The sequence below is a fragment of the Trichechus manatus genome, unplaced genomic scaffold (assembly GCF_000243295.1).
Source record: "Trichechus manatus latirostris isolate Lorelei unplaced genomic scaffold, TriManLat1.0 scaffold00201, whole genome shotgun sequence".
NCBI lineage: Eukaryota > Metazoa > Chordata > Mammalia > Sirenia > Trichechidae > Trichechus > Trichechus manatus.
This window is the reverse complement of record NW_004444137.1, coordinates 1,000,435-1,017,936: the sequence shown is the minus strand read 5'-3', so window position 1 is coordinate 1,017,936 and position 17,502 is coordinate 1,000,435. Positions and strand designations below refer to the sequence as shown.

Here is a 17,502-nt window from a genome sequence, read left to right as displayed (position 1 = left end):
TTCTTTCTCCGTTTGGTGTTCGGCTGAGTTCTTTATCTCTTCATTTGATGTTCTAGGGTTTCAGGATTGTTGATTTTCTGTTTGGCTTAGTTTTTCGGATCTTTGTTGTGGAGGGACGGCATGGTGCTTCTGCCTAGACCGCCATCTTGCCGGAGTCGCAAAAGAACTCTTTAAAGGGTTGAAAAGTGAAAACGTCACCTTGAGGACTAAAGTGCACCTGACCTAAGCCATGATATTTTCAGTCACCTCATTTGCAAAAGCTGGACAATGAGTAAGGAAGACCAGAGAAGAACTGATGCCTTTGAATTATGTTGTTGGCGAAGAATATTGAATACACCGTGGATTGCCAGATGAATGAACAAATCTGCATTGGAAGAAGTATAGTTAGAATGCTCCTTAGAAGTAAGAATTGCAAGATTTAATCTCACATACTTTGGACATGTTATCAGGAGATTTCAATCCCTGCAGAAGGACATTGTGCTTGGTAAACCAGAGAGTCAGCAGAAAAGAGGAAGGCTCAACAAGATGGTCCCCAGGTGTCTGTCAGTTTGTTGTACTGTGGGGGCTTGAGTGTTGCTGTGATGCTGGAAGCTCTGCCACTGGTGCTCAGATACCAGCAGGGTCACCCATGGTGGACAGGTTTCAGCTGAGCTTCCAGACTAAGACAGACTAGGAAGAAGGACCTGGCAGTCTACTTCTGCAAAGAATTAGCCAGTGAAAACTTTATGAAGAGTAGCAGAACATTGTCTGATATAGTGCCAGAAGATGAGCCCCCCAGGTTGGAAGGCACTCAAAAGATGACTGGGGAAGAGCCGCCTCCTCAAAGTAGAGTTGACCTTAACGATGTAGATGGAGTCAAGCTTTTGAGACCTTCATTTGCTGATGTGGCACAATTCAAAATGAGAAGAAACAGCTGCAAACATCCATTAATAATCAGAACGTGTAGTGTACGAAGTATGAATCTAGGAAAATTGGAAATCATCAACAATGAAATGGAATGCATAAACATCGATATCCTAGGCATTAGTGAACTGAAATGGACAGGTATTGGCCATTTTGAATCAGACAACCATATGGTCTACTACGCTGGGAATGACAACTTGAAGAGGAATGGTGTTGCATTCATTGTCAAAAACAACATTTCAAGATCTATCCTGAAGTGCAGTGCTGTCAGTGATAGGATAATATCCATACGCCTACAATGAAGACCAGTTAATACGACTATTATTCAAATTTATGCACCAACAGCTAAGGCCAAAGATGAAGAAACTGAAGATTTTTACCAACTTATTCAGTCTGAAATTGATCAAACATGCAATCAGGATGCTTTGATAATTACTGGTGATGGGAATGTGAAAGTTGGAAACAAAGAAGAAGGATAGGTAGTTGGAAAATATGGCCTTGGTGATAGAAATGATGCCAGAGATTGCGTGATAGAATTTTGCAAGACCAATGAATTCTTGACTGCAAATACCTTTTTTCACCGACATAAATGGCGACTATACTCATGGACCTCGCCAGATGGAATACACAAGAATCAAATCTACTACATCTGTGGAAAGAGATGATGGAAAAGCTCAATATCATCAGTCAGAACAAGGCCAGGGGCTGACTACAGAACAGACCATCAATTGCTCATTAGCAAGTTCAAGTTGAAACTGAAGAAAATTAGAATAAGTCCATGAGAGCCAAAGTACAACCTTGAGTATATCCCGCCTGAACTGAGAAACTATCTCGAGAATAGATTTGATGCGTTGAATACTAATGACCGAAGACCAGACGAGTAGTGAAATGAGATCAAGGACAGCATACATGAAGAAAGCAAGAGATCATTAAAAAGACAGGAAAGAAAGAAAAGACCAAAATGGATGTCAGAAGAGACTCTGAAACTTGCTTTTGAATGTCGAGTAGCTAAAGCAAAAGGAAGAGATGATGAAGTAAAAGAAGTGAACAGAAGATTTCAAAGGGCATTTCAGGAAGACAAAGTAAAGTATAATGACATGTGCAAAGAGCTGGAGATAGAAAACCAAAGGGGAAGAACATGCTCGGCATTCCTCAAGCTGAAAGAACTGAAGAAAAAATTCAAACCTCAAGTCGCAATAGTGAAGGATTCTACAGGGAAAATATTAAACGATCCAGGAAGCATCAAAAGAAGATGGAAGGAATACACGGAGTCATTATACCAAAAAGAATGGGTCAACGTTCAACCATTTCAAGAGGTAGCATATGATCAGGAACCAATGGTACCGAAGGAAGAAGTCCAAGCTGCACTGAAGGCATTGGTGAAAAACAAGGCTTCAGGAATTGACGGACTCTCAACTGAGTTGTTTCAACAAACGGATGCAGCCAGGGCTGGACGTGCTGACCCTTCTACGCCAAGAAATTTGGACGACAGCTACCTGGCCAACCAACTGGAAGAGATCCATATTTATGCCTATTCCCAAGAAAGGCGATCCAACTGAATGTGGAAATTATCGAACAATATCATTAATATCACATGCAAGTAAAATTTTGCTGAAGATCATTCAAAAGTGGCTGCAGCAGTATATCGACGGGGAACTGCCAGAAATTCAGGCCAGATTCAGAAGACGACATGGAACCAGGGACATCATTGCTGATGTCAGATGGATCCTGGCTGAAAGCAGATAATACCAGAAATATGTTTACCTGTGTTTTGTTGACTATGCAAAGACATTCAACTGTGTGGATCATAACAAATTATGGATAACATTGCAAAGAATGGGAATTCCAGAACACTTCATTGTGCTCATGCGGAACCTGTATATAGATCAAGAGGCAGTCGTTCAAACAGAACAAGGGGATATTGCATGGTTTAAAATCAGGAAAGGTGTGTGTCAGAGTTGCATCCTTTCGCCATACCTATTCAATCTGTCTGCTGAGCGAATAATCTGAGAAGCTGGACTATACAAAGAAGAAAGGGGCATCAGGATTAGAGGAAGACTCATTGACAAGCTGCAATATGCAGATGATACAACCTTGCTTGCTGAAAGTGAAGAGGACTTGAAGCACTTACTGATGAAGATCAAAGACCACAGCCTTCAGTATGGATTACATGTCAACATGAGGAAAATAAAAATCATCACAACTGGACCAACAAGCAACATCATGATAAACAGAGAAAAGATTGACATTGTAAAGGATTTCGTTTTACTTGGGTCCACAATCAACACCCATAGAAGCAGCAGTCAGGAAATCAAAAGACGCGTTGCATTGGGCAAATCTGCTGTAAAAGACCTCTTCAACATGTTGAAAAGCAAAGATGTCACCTTGAAGACTGAGGTGTGCCTGACCCAAGCCATGGTATTTTCAATCACATCATATGCATGTGAAAGCTGGACAATGAATAAGGAAGACTGAAGAAGAATTGACGCCTTTGAATTGTGGTGTTGGCAAAGAATATTGAATATACCATGGACTGCCAAAGGAACAAACAAATCCGTCCTGAAAGAAATACAACCAGAATGTTCCTTAGAAGGAAGGATGGCGAGACTATGTCTTACATACTTTGGACATGTTGTCAGGAGGGATCAGTCCCTGGAGATGGACATCATACTTGGCAAAGTACAGGGTCAGCAAAAAAGAGGAAGACCCTCATCAAGATGGATTGACAAAGCAGCTACAACAATGGGCTCAAGCATAACAACGATTGTGAGCATGGCGTAGGACTGTGTAGTGTTTTGTTTGGTTGTACATAGGGTTGCTATGAGTCAGAACCTACCTGAGAACACCTAACAATAACAACAGCATACAGATATATGGTAATATATATGTGTATGTGTGTGTTTGTGTGTGTCTGTGTGTGCGTCTGAGTATGTATGTACATATCTGAAATAGTACTCATAATAAAAACTTCTAGCAAACTAGGAATAGAACGTCTCTTAAACTGGGAAGAAGGCAAGAATACCCAATCTCACCACTTCTCTTCGATATCATACCAGAAGTCTTAGCCAGTGCAATAACATGAGAAAAAGAAATAAATTCATCCAGGTTGGAAGTGAAAAGAGAAATCTGTATTTGCCAGTGGATATACCATTGTCTACATAGAAAATCCCAAGAAATCTACCCCAAAACCCCCCAAAACTTGTTAGAATTAATAAGTGAATTCAACAAAGTAGTATTGTTCATTGCGAACACATGAAAATCAATTCTATATCTATATGCCAGCAATGTATAATTGGAAACCAAAATGTTAAAACACTATCATTTTAAATGTTCCAAAAAATGTAATACTTAGATATATATGTCACAAAACATGTATATGATATGTATGCTAAAAATACTAAATTTTGAGTATCAAGATGATCTAAATAAATGGAAAAGCATTACATTAATGAATTGGAAGACTCAACATAGGGAAGATACCAATTCTTGCCAAAGTGAATGGCAAATACGTACATGAAAAGGTGTTTAATTCACTCACTTTTAGAGTAATGCAAGTTACAACCATCATGATATACCACTACAAACTTACCGTATTTTTACTCAAATAACACGTTTGCCAACTGTGGCCTCCCCTCTGCGAGAGATTTTTGTAAGTGTGCTATGCTAATTTTTTTTTTTTTAACAGCAGCATGTAAAAAAAAAAACTGACATAAGGTATTGAAAATACCTTATGGGCGGAGAGCGCAGTTGGCAAACAAATGTAGAAGTTGTGCGTTATTTGTGTAAAAATACTGTATTTGAATTACTAAATTTAAAAAATGCTAACAATACTATGTGCTGATGAGGATGTGAACACAACTCGATCTCTCGTACACTGTTGATGGGAACGAAAAATGGTGCAGTCCGTCTTGGTAACCTGTTTGGCAGTTCATTATAAAGTTAAACACAGAATTAACACGTTGTTGTTATTTATTGCTGTCCAGTTGGCTCCGACTCATGACGACTTTATTTATACGGAATGAACAGAAAAGAATGAAGCGTTACCTGGTCCTGCATCTTTAGAATCGGTTTGAATTACCACGCGCCCTAGGAATTCCACTCTTGGGTATTTTACGTTAGAGAAAGGAAAATTTATGTTCACACATAAACCTGTGCACAAATGTTTATAGCAGCTCTGTTCGTAAGGGCTAACATCTATAAACAACACTAACGTCGTTCAGCGTGAACAAATAAATCGTAACACATCCATACAGTGGAATCCTGCTCAGAAGCACGTGTTAATAGATGCAACAACTTGAGCGAATCTCCAAGGCATCATGCTGAGGGAAAGACGCCAATGTCAAAAGTTACAAACTACATGACTCCATTTATATGACATTCAGGAAAAAGCAAAACTATCGGGATGGAAAGTAGATCACGGTTGCCAGGGGTTGGGGTGCGGGAGGGATGTGTTTCTAAAGGGATAGCAAGAGGGAGTTTTTTGGGTGATGGAACTGTCTTTTATCCTGATTTTGGTGATGGTTACACAAATCCATACATATGTTAAAATTCATATAACTGTATATCCCCAAAAAGTCAATTTTGCTTTATGATAATCTAAAAAATAAAATTACTTTTAAAATTCACAAGCCTTTTCCAGAATCTTAATCATCGAAATAATCACTATTTGGACATTCATTTCATGACTATGTGTTCTGAAGATCCCCCAAATGAAGGCTTGTATAGATAATGAATGCATCCAGTTTTAAAAATGATTGTTGTTGTTAGGAGCCTTCGAACCAGTTCGGGCTCACAGCAACCCTATGTATGATGGAACGAAACACTGCCTGGTCCTGCGCCATCCTCACAATCGTTGTTATGCTTGAGCCCATTGTTGCAGCCACTGTGTCAATCCATCTCGTTGAGGGTCTTCCTCTTTTTCGCTGGCCCTCTACTTTACTGAGCATGATGGCCTTCTCCAGGGACTGATCCCTCCTGACAACATGTCCAAAGTATGTGAGACCCAGTCTCACCATCCTTGCTTCTAATGAGCATTCTGGCTGTACTTCTTCCAGGACAGATAATATTAAATGCAATCGTTATTTGTTTGTTTTTTTGTTATTTTCATTGTTTGTCTTTTTTTTTTTTTTTCTTTTTGTAAACAGATTCATTTTGGAACTCAGCTTCTTTCAATACTGAAACGTCATACCTTCATTTCCCCACATTCCATGGGGAACTTAGTGCTGAGGTGTCTTTCTTTTTTAAGACAACAGCTTCCTCTGGAGTGTTTGTAGAGAACCTGGGAATCTCAGACTTTATCAGGCTGGAGCTTCGAGGTGAGTTACCCACTCTGGACAAAGCTGGGTACCCGTTTCTTTGCCATTGAGTCCATTCCAACTCAAAGCTATGTTCAGAGCACTTGAAAATTAACAGTAATCCCTTCAGTTTATTTACCAGTTACCATGGAGTCGACTCCAACTCATAACGACTCTTTGTGCGTCAGAGTAGAACTGTGCTCCAGAGGGTTTTCAGTGGCTGATTTTTTAGGTGCCGATCACCAGGCCTTTCTTCTGAGACGCTTCTGAGTGGATTTGAACCTTCAGCTTTTCAGTTAGCAGAGGAGCATGTTAACCATTTGCACCAGCCAGGAACTCCTTAGCTAATTTAATTCCTGCTATATTGCCAGGCTTCTTTACCAGTTGTACTTCTTTATTAAATACTGAAAGTGCTGTAACTCTATTCTTTATTAAATACTAAAATTGTATGATTTAAATAATCAGTATTTTAAAACTAAAGAGAAAAACAGTGATTCATATAAAGAAACCTAACAGGTTATCTGGCTTTTTATCATTACATGCATAAGTGATTTTATTTTAAGATGCGTTAAAGCTTCATAAAAATTTAGAAGTACAGTGTGGAATTTTGATAGTAAGAAAGTAGGTTTTGGATAGACAAAGAAACGATATGACTAGAAAACTCCAGCAAATAATTTTGTAATTTAGTAAACAGTTTAGTTATTTGACCACTTAACACCCTGAGTGGGCACAGAGCTAACACGGTACAACATTATCATTGATAGCTGTGTCTCACGAATCGTTGTTTTAGTTAAGGCTTAGCAAGAAGAATAGTCCACTCAGGATGAAGATGTTAAAATCAGTTTTGATTTCTTTCCCTCCAGGATACACACTTATTTTGCCCTCCTAGCCAACTCAGAGTAACAGTTACCACCATCCCTGTCAGAATGAGCATGTCATATTGTTTTTCTCACAGCTACTCAAGACTCACCTCTCTCCCTGTGAATTAACTCAAGAAACTCTCATATCTAATATTTCCAGCTCCTGCAGAAGTGACCTTTTCCTTTGATGTGGGGAATGGACCCTGTGAGGTCACGGTGCAGTCACCCACGCCTTTCAATGACAATCGCTGGCACCACGTGAAGGCAGAGAGGAATGTTAAGGAAGCATTGCTTCAAGTGGACTGGCTCCCTCAAAAGACACAGCCTGCCCCTGCTGACGGACACATCCGCTTACAGCTCAATAGTCAGCTCTTCGTGGGTGAGTCCTTTTGGCTTATAACTAAACTGTGGGGAGAGCAGAGACGCGCCAAGAGAAACCATAACTATCAAAGCAGTGATAATAGCAATTATAAACAATGATGACTACCATTTACTATGATACTATCAGCACCATTTACTAAGAGCATCAGATTTAATGTTTCATCTCGACTTCCATAGGTATTATGTTCCCAATATACAGATGAGATAATAGAGGCTCAGCTCAATTGAGTGACATGACCACAGAAACCCAGCTAGAAGAGAAATCCCAAGTTTGGCCGATTAACAAGCTTGCACTCAATATTATAGATGATTTGTGTTTGTTTCAGCTACTTCTTAACAATACTATTTATAAAATAATTAGCAATTTTATCCACTTCTTCAATTTTGCCTCTCGGTGGACCTGGAAAACCCACCTTGTAATTGGAGCAGATGGCCATCGGTATCCCCTCAAAAACAGTCCTGTGGGGGATGAGATCTGAAGAAGCCACACTGTGTTATTATCAGCGCGTGCTTTCCTGATTTCCCGTAGTACCCTCCCCCCACCCAACACTCGCTCATCATATGCTTCATGTATAACCAGATCTTACCCCTTTATTCTCGAAGTCCAACCATTTAAATACCACAGCTCTGAGTAATGAAAGTCTTCCCTTTAATTTACTGGTTTATCGTTTTATTCTTGTTTGCTTTTCCCCAAGGGGAAAAATATGTTTTGCAACATTCCTTTTCCAACAACTCTATTCTAATGTGGAAACTAAGCAGGTTAAGAAAGTAATTGATGGTCCTCTCTCGTGCATGTTAGAGTAAATAAGGACACAGTGCAATTAAAAACGGATAGAAATCACAAATGGTTGAACAGGGAAAAGTAGTTTTCCCTTTGCCGGAGGCTACCTACAGTATTCAGGGACTGACGCTTTGCAGTGAGTGCGTGTGTGTCTGTGTGTGAGTGTGTGTGCAGTCCACGGCGCCATAAAAACTCAGCCTGAAGCACAGTTACTTCTTACTGCATGAGGCTTCACCTCAAATCATCAACTGCCTGGCAGTAGGAACACCCTCCACCACCAGTTGCCATCAGTCGACCCCGACTCATGGTGACCCCACGTGTATCAGAGTAGAACTGTGCTCCATCGGATTCCAAATGGCTGATTTTTTCAAATGTAGATCACCAGGCCTTTCTTCCAAGGCACCTCTGGGTAGACACAAACTTTTCAGTTAGCATTGGAGTGTGTTAACCATTCATTTGCACCTCCAGGGACTCCAGAAACCCCCAGTCAGGTCAAAGTAAGCAATTTTATTTTCTGATTTACAATTCTGAGGATTAACTAAAGGAATTTCTAGGAACAAAGTTAGCACGAAAATGCTAGGGACAAAATTAGCATTTACATTAGGATAATTTTTCTCAACCTATGAAGCTAGTTGAAAATTCAGTCTTGGGGGACATAACCCCAGGCCCACTGGATCAGAAACCCTGGATTTGGACCCAAGAATCAGTGTTTTTCAACAAGCCAGCCCTCCAGGTGATTCTTGTGCCCCCATATTTGGGGACCACTGTCTCAGGCTCACATGAGTCGGGATGAAAATACAGAGTGGTATCCATTCTTCAGCTAGTGTTACACCACCATGTCCTCAGAGCAGCTTGGCTGCAACAAGCAAGGCCTTGATGAGACCCTCGATTTTGGTTTCCTGTCTTCTGCCTTCTCTTTTACTGCTCCCTCCTCAATTCTTTTCACAAGTTCATTACTGAGAGGTCTTCTAACTCAGAAATTTGTCTTATATTGCAGAAATTTTGAACTTTTCCATGTAGCCTTTCTAATGCACTTCACTGTTTATAAATTTCAAGTTTAAAAAGGCCATTATGTTGGTGGTCATCATTTTGTTCTTTATAATGGAAAGAATATAAGTGTTTCTAAATATAAGTTGAAATATAACTTGACCGGGCAGTGTTTCGTTTTGTGATGCATCGGGTCGCTATGAGTCGGAACCGACTTGACGGCACCTAGCAACAACAACAAATATAACTTGAAGTACTGTTGAAATATTTATCAAGATCAACTTAAAAAAATTATTTCCATGAATGTTTTATGCCATACCACCTGCTGACTTACTGTTTGAGCCACAGTTTATCTTCAGAATAACATTTGTTCATAAAACTTTTGACACATCACTCTTTTTTTAAATTTTTTTAAATTGTACTTTAGATGAAGGTTTACAGAGCAAATAAATAGTTTCTCATTAAACAGTCAGTACACATATTGTTTTATGACATTGGTTAACAACCCCACGACATGTCAACCCTCTCCCTTCTCCACCTCTTTTTTTTTTTGGTGAAAATACACATAGTCAAAGACACACCATTTCAAAAATTTCTACATGCACAGTTCAGTGACATCAATTACGTTCTTCCATTTGTGCTGCTATTCTCACTTTAGATGAAGGTTTACAGAACAAAATAGTTTCTCAACAGTTAGTACACATGTTGCCCTATGACAATGGTTAACAACCCCACTACATGTCAACACTGTCCTTACTCAACCTTGGGTTCCCTATCACTAGCTTTCCTGTCCCCTTCTGCCTTCTAGTCCTTGTCCCTGGACTGCTGTGCCTCATTAGTCCCGTTTTGTTTTATGGGGCTGTCTAATCCCTGGCTGAATGGTGACCCTCGGAAGTGACTTCACCACTGAGCTAAAAGGGTGTCTGGGGGCCACACTCTCGGGGTTTCTCCAGTCTCTTTCCGGCCAGCAAATCTGGTCTTTTTTGTGTGTGTTAGAATTTTGTTCTACATCCTTCTTCAGCTCTGTCTAGAACCCTCTGCTGTGATCCCGGTCAGAGCAGTCAGTGGTGGTAGATGGGCTCATAAAACTTTTGATACATCACTCTTCTGCCATTTTCTGTGGGGCATCGGTTCGAAGTGGAGAGAAAATGCCGAATGGGATGCCCAAGAACACAGTTCCATTCATAGCTTCTCCCTCGTAGGCGGAACGGCCACCAGACAGAGAGGATTTCTGGGCTGCATTCGGTCTCTGCAGTTGAACGGGGTGACCCAGGATCTGGAAGAAAGAGCCACAAAGACACCAGGCGTGGAGCCAGGGTGCCCGGGACACTGTAGCAGCTACGGACACTTATGTCGCAATGGAGGGAGGTGCCGAGAAAAGCGCAGGGGGGTCTCTTGTGACTGCGCCTTCTCTGCATATGCCGGGCCTTTCTGCTCAAATGGTAGGTGTGACCCAGGAGCAGGGGATACGTAACATGGGGACCTTATCCAATATGAGGTACATTTCTGGCAGTTGACCTAATAAAGACAGGATAAGACAATTCTGTGTGATTTTTTTTGAAATGGAAATCTTTTCCTGTCCCAAATTCCTCTCTTTAATTTAAGAAGAGATATGACTCTATTTTTGAGGAGCTTGTGGCTACTTCTGTTTGACTTGTTCTCAGTCCTCTCTGGATTTCTCAAAGGATCATTGGGACAATGCCCTGAGGAAAGCAATATTATAAATTATAATACATTATATATATAAATAAAATAGGCTAACTTTTGGCATATAAATATTATGTAAATATAATAAATTGTATACTTTTTCTGGAGATTTAATTTTATGTAAACCTCAGATGAAGCATTTTGGGGGCAATGATAAAGTCTCTTTTAAGTGTTATTCTAGGTTATGGGCATACGAGGGTTAGCTGTGTTTTTATTCATATATTTTTATTTTATTTTAAAATTTTTTAAACTGAAATAGAACAGCAAAATATGCCATTATTGTTTTCTATCCTAGGATATTTAAGGATAGAGCATTCTTTAAATACAGATAAAGCAAGACCGTCACGCTTACTTGTTGCTAACATGATAAAAATGTGCGTCATTCTAGAGATTTCTGCGTATTTCGGAACCGGCTCCTCGGTGATCTACAATTTTCAAGAACATTCCAATTACACCTTAAGTAGGAACTCCAGTTCCTCTGCGGCTTTATGGCATGGGGATGTGACGCTGACTGGAGAAATGATCACGCTCAGCTTCCAAACCACAGGAACGCCCAGCTTACTGCTGTATGTGAACTCCCTCTATGGAGAGTACCTTTCGGTTATCCTTGCCCAGAACGGTAAGTGTCTTTAAGGTAAGAATTCAGAAGACGGAATTAGAAAGATGGCACCATAACCACGCGGGTCCTTATAGTGTTTAAACTACAAATTAGGAAATATAATATCACGCCCTCTAACCTCATTGTGTTAGAGTTGGTTTATTTTCTATTATCCACCACCTGTCTGTCAGTCTGTCCTACTGTGCTGGCTTGTGTGTTGCTGGGATACTGGAAGCTAAGCCACTGGTATTTCAAAAACCAGCAGGGTCACCCATGGTGGACAGGTCTCCGCAGAGCTTCCAGACTAAGACAGACTAGGAAGAAAGGTTGGTGATCCACTTCCTACGATTAGGCAAAGAAAACTCTACAGATCACAACAGAATGTTTTCAAATATTGTGCTAAAGGTTGGAAGGCACTCAGAATGCACAGTGGCCACAACAATGGACTCGAGCAGACTGATGATCATGAAGGTAGCATAGGACTAGGCAGTGTTTCGTTCTGTTGTACATGGGGCCACCATACGTTGGACCCTACTCGAAGGGAACTAACAACATTTTTTATTATAGCCCAAAATGCTTTGGCAAAAGTTAGCATTCAGTGATTAAATTACAATGCCTTTCTTCTGTTACAAGGTTGGTCATTTTCTATATTTGACCCAAGGCTGTGCTTTGAATTGTTGCTAGGGAAGATCTTTGCTTTTGTACGTAAATAATCTCAGTCAGTTTTGTGGTTCATTTTGAAATAAGATATCTCGTTTTATACGTGGAAAATATGTCCTCCTCAGTCTAAGCAAAATAAAAAAGTTTTAAGATGATATTGCTTGGTTAAGTAGAGGGTCAGCGAAAAAGAGGAAGACCCTCAAGGAGATGGATTGACACAGAGGCTGCAACAATGGGCTCAAACATAACAACGATTGTGAGGATGGCGCAGGACCGGGCAGTGTTTCGTTGTGTTATACATAGGCCGCTGTGAGTCGGAACCAGCTTGATGGCACCTAACAACAACAAGATGATATCAGGGCCAGTGGTGGTTCAAAGGTATAATCCTTGCCTTCTATGTGGGAGATTTGGGTTCAATTTCTGGCCAGTGCACTTCCTGGCCACTACTTTTCTGTCAGTAGAGACTAGGATGTTACTACGATGCTGAACAGATTTCAGCAGAGCTTCCAGACTAAGACAGACTGGGAAGAAGGGCCTGGTGATCTACTTTGGAAAAATCCACCAGTGAAAACCGTATGGATCACAACAGTCTGATCTATAACTGATTGTTGGGATGGTACAGGACAGGGCAGTGTTTTCTTCCATTGTGCATGGGGTCGCCATGAGTTGGAACCAACTCAATGGCCGCTAACAACAGGATGATATTAATGCAGTTAAATCATATAAAGGCCAATTTCCATGTGCATCAAAGAAGTATGACTCATCAGTGGTTGAGAAGTCAGTCGTGTACTATCTATATGAAAAAGACAAATGAAATGAAGGGTACCCCTCAAAGGCCAGCAGGCTTGCCAAGACTTAAAACCAGACTTTAACCTTGCTTCATGGCGAGTGAGGGGAAAACTTAACTTCTGGAAAAACCTTCGGCAGTATCTGGCTAATAGCATTTATTGTAGGCAGTTAGAGAGTTATGGGATAGGAGGGTGCATTTGTGAAGAAGAAAAGCTGTAGACTGGGACATGTGGATATTATAGCAAACCACTTTTTTCTGTCTTTACCCTGTTTCTTGATTGTGGCAAAAACTTTAGAAAAAAGAATCTGATTGTGCAAAAATACCCCAGAACTAAGTATTTAATTATGCAAATGTCAGCAATACATTAAAATGCATGAATAGGTTGCATTAAAAGAAGTTATGCTTATAGAAACTGAATGTCAATGTAATATTGCTGGAGGCTTTACCATTTACTAATATGAATATCACATTAATAATTATAGCTCAATTCAGAGTTTTTGTATGCTTAATTTAGGCTTTTTCCCTGTGTAGTTAAGGAAAATGGAAGAACTTGGAAAAAAGTTTACTATAACTCATTTGGTCTTGACTGTAAAGTAGTGTAAAAGAACTCAGAGTTTGGCCCTGTAATAGCAAGTAAATAAGTAATCACTAAACGCTCAATAGATTCAAATTGTATTAAGTAAAAATAAAATGTGCTTTAGTACTTACAGTGATATTTTAATAAAATTCTATTTTTGTTAAAAATATTTTTTTCTCCTTTAGGAAGTTTGCAGATCAGGTATAAGCTAGACAGACATCAAGAACCTGACGTTTTTAACTTTGATTTTAAAAACATGGCTGATGGGCACCTTCACCATGTGAAGATTAACAGAGAAGAAGCAGTGGTCTTTGTAGAGGTAATGCAGTAAATTCAGCAATAGCAATAGTAATTAAAATTGTGACTCTCAGAATGTATGACCTAAAGCAAGAATGTGATGGTAAATCTTAATGACCCAGATATGTATCCAACACTGTTTGTCCCTCTTGCTAGGACATAAAATGAGGTCAATATTCTTTGTTTTGTTTTGTTTGTTTATCAATGAGACTCTGTGAACGTTATTATTAATACTTGACCATTTCAAATACCAAGGTGCCTTCATTGGTTTTCCTTTACTTGGTAGGGAAATGTCCGGTTTATCATGATGACCACGGGTGATATTCTAATGGGAATCTACTGCCATTGTGTTACAACAGAACCGATGCTACAGTAATCTAAACACAAGAGCAAAAGCAAGGTCTTGCTTAAAGTGGGAATACATTTTTAAAAAACAGCACAGTAAATATATTAAGCATTGTCACTGGTTTTTGAAGAATAACACTTATATAATGAACCTGTACAAATAATACATTTTTCTGCTTCATATTACAAATTTTCTTGTGAAATAATTACAAGCTTTGAGCTTTAAAATAGCATCTCTTTGTGGAGCATACCAGTTATAGATACTTACTCCATAAAGAAAAATAATGGGAAAGGGATAGACAGTGGAGTGGAATGGAATTGCAGACATTCTAGAAATTTTTTATGAAAGTTTTCCGCTTTCTAAATCATTGAATGTTTGAAGTTGGTTTCGTTAACCTTTGTGATAGCACTAACAAATGGTTTATTTTTATCATTTTCCTTGGTCTCCCTTTGATTCCTGTCTACTTATCATCATAATTGCTTGCTATTTTGATGTTGCTTCTCATGGAACATTTAACAGGTTAACCAGAGTGCAAAGAGACAAGTCATCCTGTCATCTGGGACAGAATTCAACGCCATCAAATCCCTTGTACTTGGGATGATTTTAGGTAAGTGGAAGAAAGAGTGTTTCTCCCTGTGTTGGTTAAGCTTGTGTGTCAGCTGGGCTGGGCCATGACTCTCAGGGGTTTGGCAGTTACATAATGATGTAGTTTGGCAGTTATTTACTGAGGTAATTTGACAGTTATGAAATGATGTAGTTATCCTCCATTTTATGATACAATGTAATTACCTCTATGATGGGATCTGATATGATCAGCCAATCAGTTATAAGGGGCGTTTCTTTGGGGGTGTGGCCTACATCCAATATAGGTGGACATTCTGGCAAAGCTCCCTGGCTTTTGCTCACTCTGGATCCAGCATGCGGCTTGTCATCTTCTGACCTCTGGTTCTTGGGACTTGAGCCAGTGGCTTGCCATCTTACCTACTGATTTTGGATTTGTCAGCCTTGGTAGCACATGAGCCAGTAGCCTGCCGTCTGACCTGCTGATCTTGGAATCATCAGCTGCTGCAGCTATGTGAGTCAGGAGAAGCCTCCATCCTGATGCCTGACTCCTACAAACTTGGGACATGCCACCCTCTACAACCGCGTGAGCCATTTCCAATGAAACATATGCTTCATAAGTTTTGCTTCTTTAGAGAACCCAGCCTAAGACATTTGGTACTAAGAGTGGTTCTTGAAAAGACATTTGATACTCAAAAAGCTGCTAGTTTTGAGTGGGCCCAGAACAAAGAAGGCTCTGCAACAGGGTCAGGCTGCTGTGCAAGTAACTCTGCCACTTGGGCCATACGATCCAGCTGACCCAATGGTGCTTGAAGTGTCAGTGGAAGATAGAGATGCTGTTTGGAGTCTTTGGCAGGCCCCTATTGGTGAATCACAGTGCAGATCCTTAGGATTTTGGAGTAAAGCCCTTCCATCCTCTGTAGATAACTACTCTCCTTTTGAGAGATAGCTTTTAGCTTGTTTCTGGGCCTTAGTAGAGATTGAACACTTAACCATGTGCCACCAAGTCACCATGTGGCCTGAGTTGCCCATCATGAACTGTGGGTTGTCTGACCCACAGAGCCATAAAGTTGGACCTGCACAACAGCATGAAAAAGAGACCTAAATGCCCATGGTCTCCACTCCTGTCACACTACCTGCCCTCTCCCAGTCTGCACCTTATGGCCTTATGGGGAGTTCCTTATGATCTGTTGACTGAGGAAGAGAAAACTCATGCCTGATTTACAGAAGGTTCTGCATGATATGCAGGCACCACTCGAAAGTGGACAGCGGCAGCTCTACAGCCCCTTTCTGGGACCTCCCTGAAGGACAGTGGTGAAGGGAAATCCTCCCAATGAGCAGAACTTTGAGCAGTGTACCTGGTTGTTCACTTTGCTTAGGAGGAGAAATGGCCAGTTGTGCGATTATGTACTGATTCATGGGCTGTGGCCAATGGTCAGGGACTTGGAAGGAAAATGATTGGAAAATTGGAGACAAGCACGTATGGGGAAGAGGTATGTGATAGACCTCTGTGAATGGGCCAAAGAAGTGAAGATATTTGTGTCTCATGTGAGTGCTCACCAAAGGGTGACCTCAGCAGAGGAGGATTTTAACAGTCAAGTGGTTAAGATGATGTGTTCTGTGGAAACCAGTCATCCTCTTTCCCTAGACGTTCCTGTCATTGCCCGCTGGGCTCATGAACAAAGTGGCCATGGTGGCTGGGATGGAGGTTATGCATGGGCTCAGCAGCATGGACTTCCACTCACCAAGGCTGACTTGGCCACAGCCACTGCTGAATGCCCAATCTACCAAGAGCAGAGACCAACACTGAGTCCCCGATATGGCCCTCTTTCTCAAGGTGATCAGCCAGCAACTTGGTGGCAAGTTGATTACATTGGACCACTTCCATCATGGAAAGGGCAGCATTTTATTCTTACTGGAATAGACACTTACTCTGGATACAGATTTGCCTTCCCTGCGTACAATACTTCTGCCAAAACTACCATCCTTGGACTTACAGAATGCCTTATCCACCACCATGGTATCCCACACAGCATTGCCTTGGATCAAGGGCCTGACTTCACAGCAAATAAAGTGCAACAACGTGCCCACGGTCATGGAATTCACTGGTCTTATCATGTTCCTATGAGTTGGAATTTACTCGACTGCAATGGGTATATGGGGTATACCATGTTCCCAATCATTCTGAAGCAGCTGGCTTGATAGAACTATGGAATGGCCTTCTAAAGACACAATTATGGAGCCAGGTATGTGGCAGTACCTTGCAGGGTTAGGGCAGTGTTCTCCAGGAGGCTGTATATGCTCTAAACCAGTGTGCAGTATATGATGCTGTTTCTCCTATAGCTACAATTCATGGGTCCAGGAATCAAGGGGTGGAAATGGGAGTGACACCACTCACTATTACCCCTAGTGACCCACTCATAAAATTTCTGCTCCCTGTCCCCACGACTCTATGCTCTGTGGGTGTAGAGGTCTTAGTTCCAAAGGGAGGAGTGCTCCCACCAGGAAACACAACACTGATTCCATTGAACTGGAAGTTAAGACTGCCAGCCGGCCACTTTGGACCCCTCATGCCTCTGGACCAACAGGCAAAGAATGGAGTTACTCTACTGGCCAGTGTGATTGATCTTGATTACCAAGGGGAAATGGGATTGATATGACATAATGGAGGTAAAGAGTATGTCTGGAATATAGGACATCCCTTAGGATGTCTCTTAATATTACTATGCCCTGTGTTTTGGTCCCTGCTGCTACATGAGT

The 17,502-nt window shown here is 40.8% G+C and overlaps 1 protein-coding gene across 1 annotated transcript in view; it reads left to right on the top strand.

Annotated features, from left to right (window-relative positions):
* The window catches only part of LOC101351015 (contactin-associated protein-like 3), a 230,626-nt gene that overhangs the window by 192,323 nt on the left and 20,801 nt on the right, over positions 1–17,502 (top strand). Inside the window, exons 10-15 of the mRNA XM_023742135.1 lie at positions 6,048–6,218; positions 7,218–7,436; positions 10,409–10,648; positions 11,302–11,532; positions 13,724–13,857; positions 14,701–14,788. Coding sequence (XP_023597903.1) covers positions 6,048–6,218; positions 7,218–7,436; positions 10,409–10,648; positions 11,302–11,532; positions 13,724–13,857; positions 14,701–14,788 — 1,083 coding nt within the window. The remainder of the gene's footprint in view (positions 1–6,047; positions 6,219–7,217; positions 7,437–10,408; positions 10,649–11,301; positions 11,533–13,723; positions 13,858–14,700; positions 14,789–17,502) is intronic.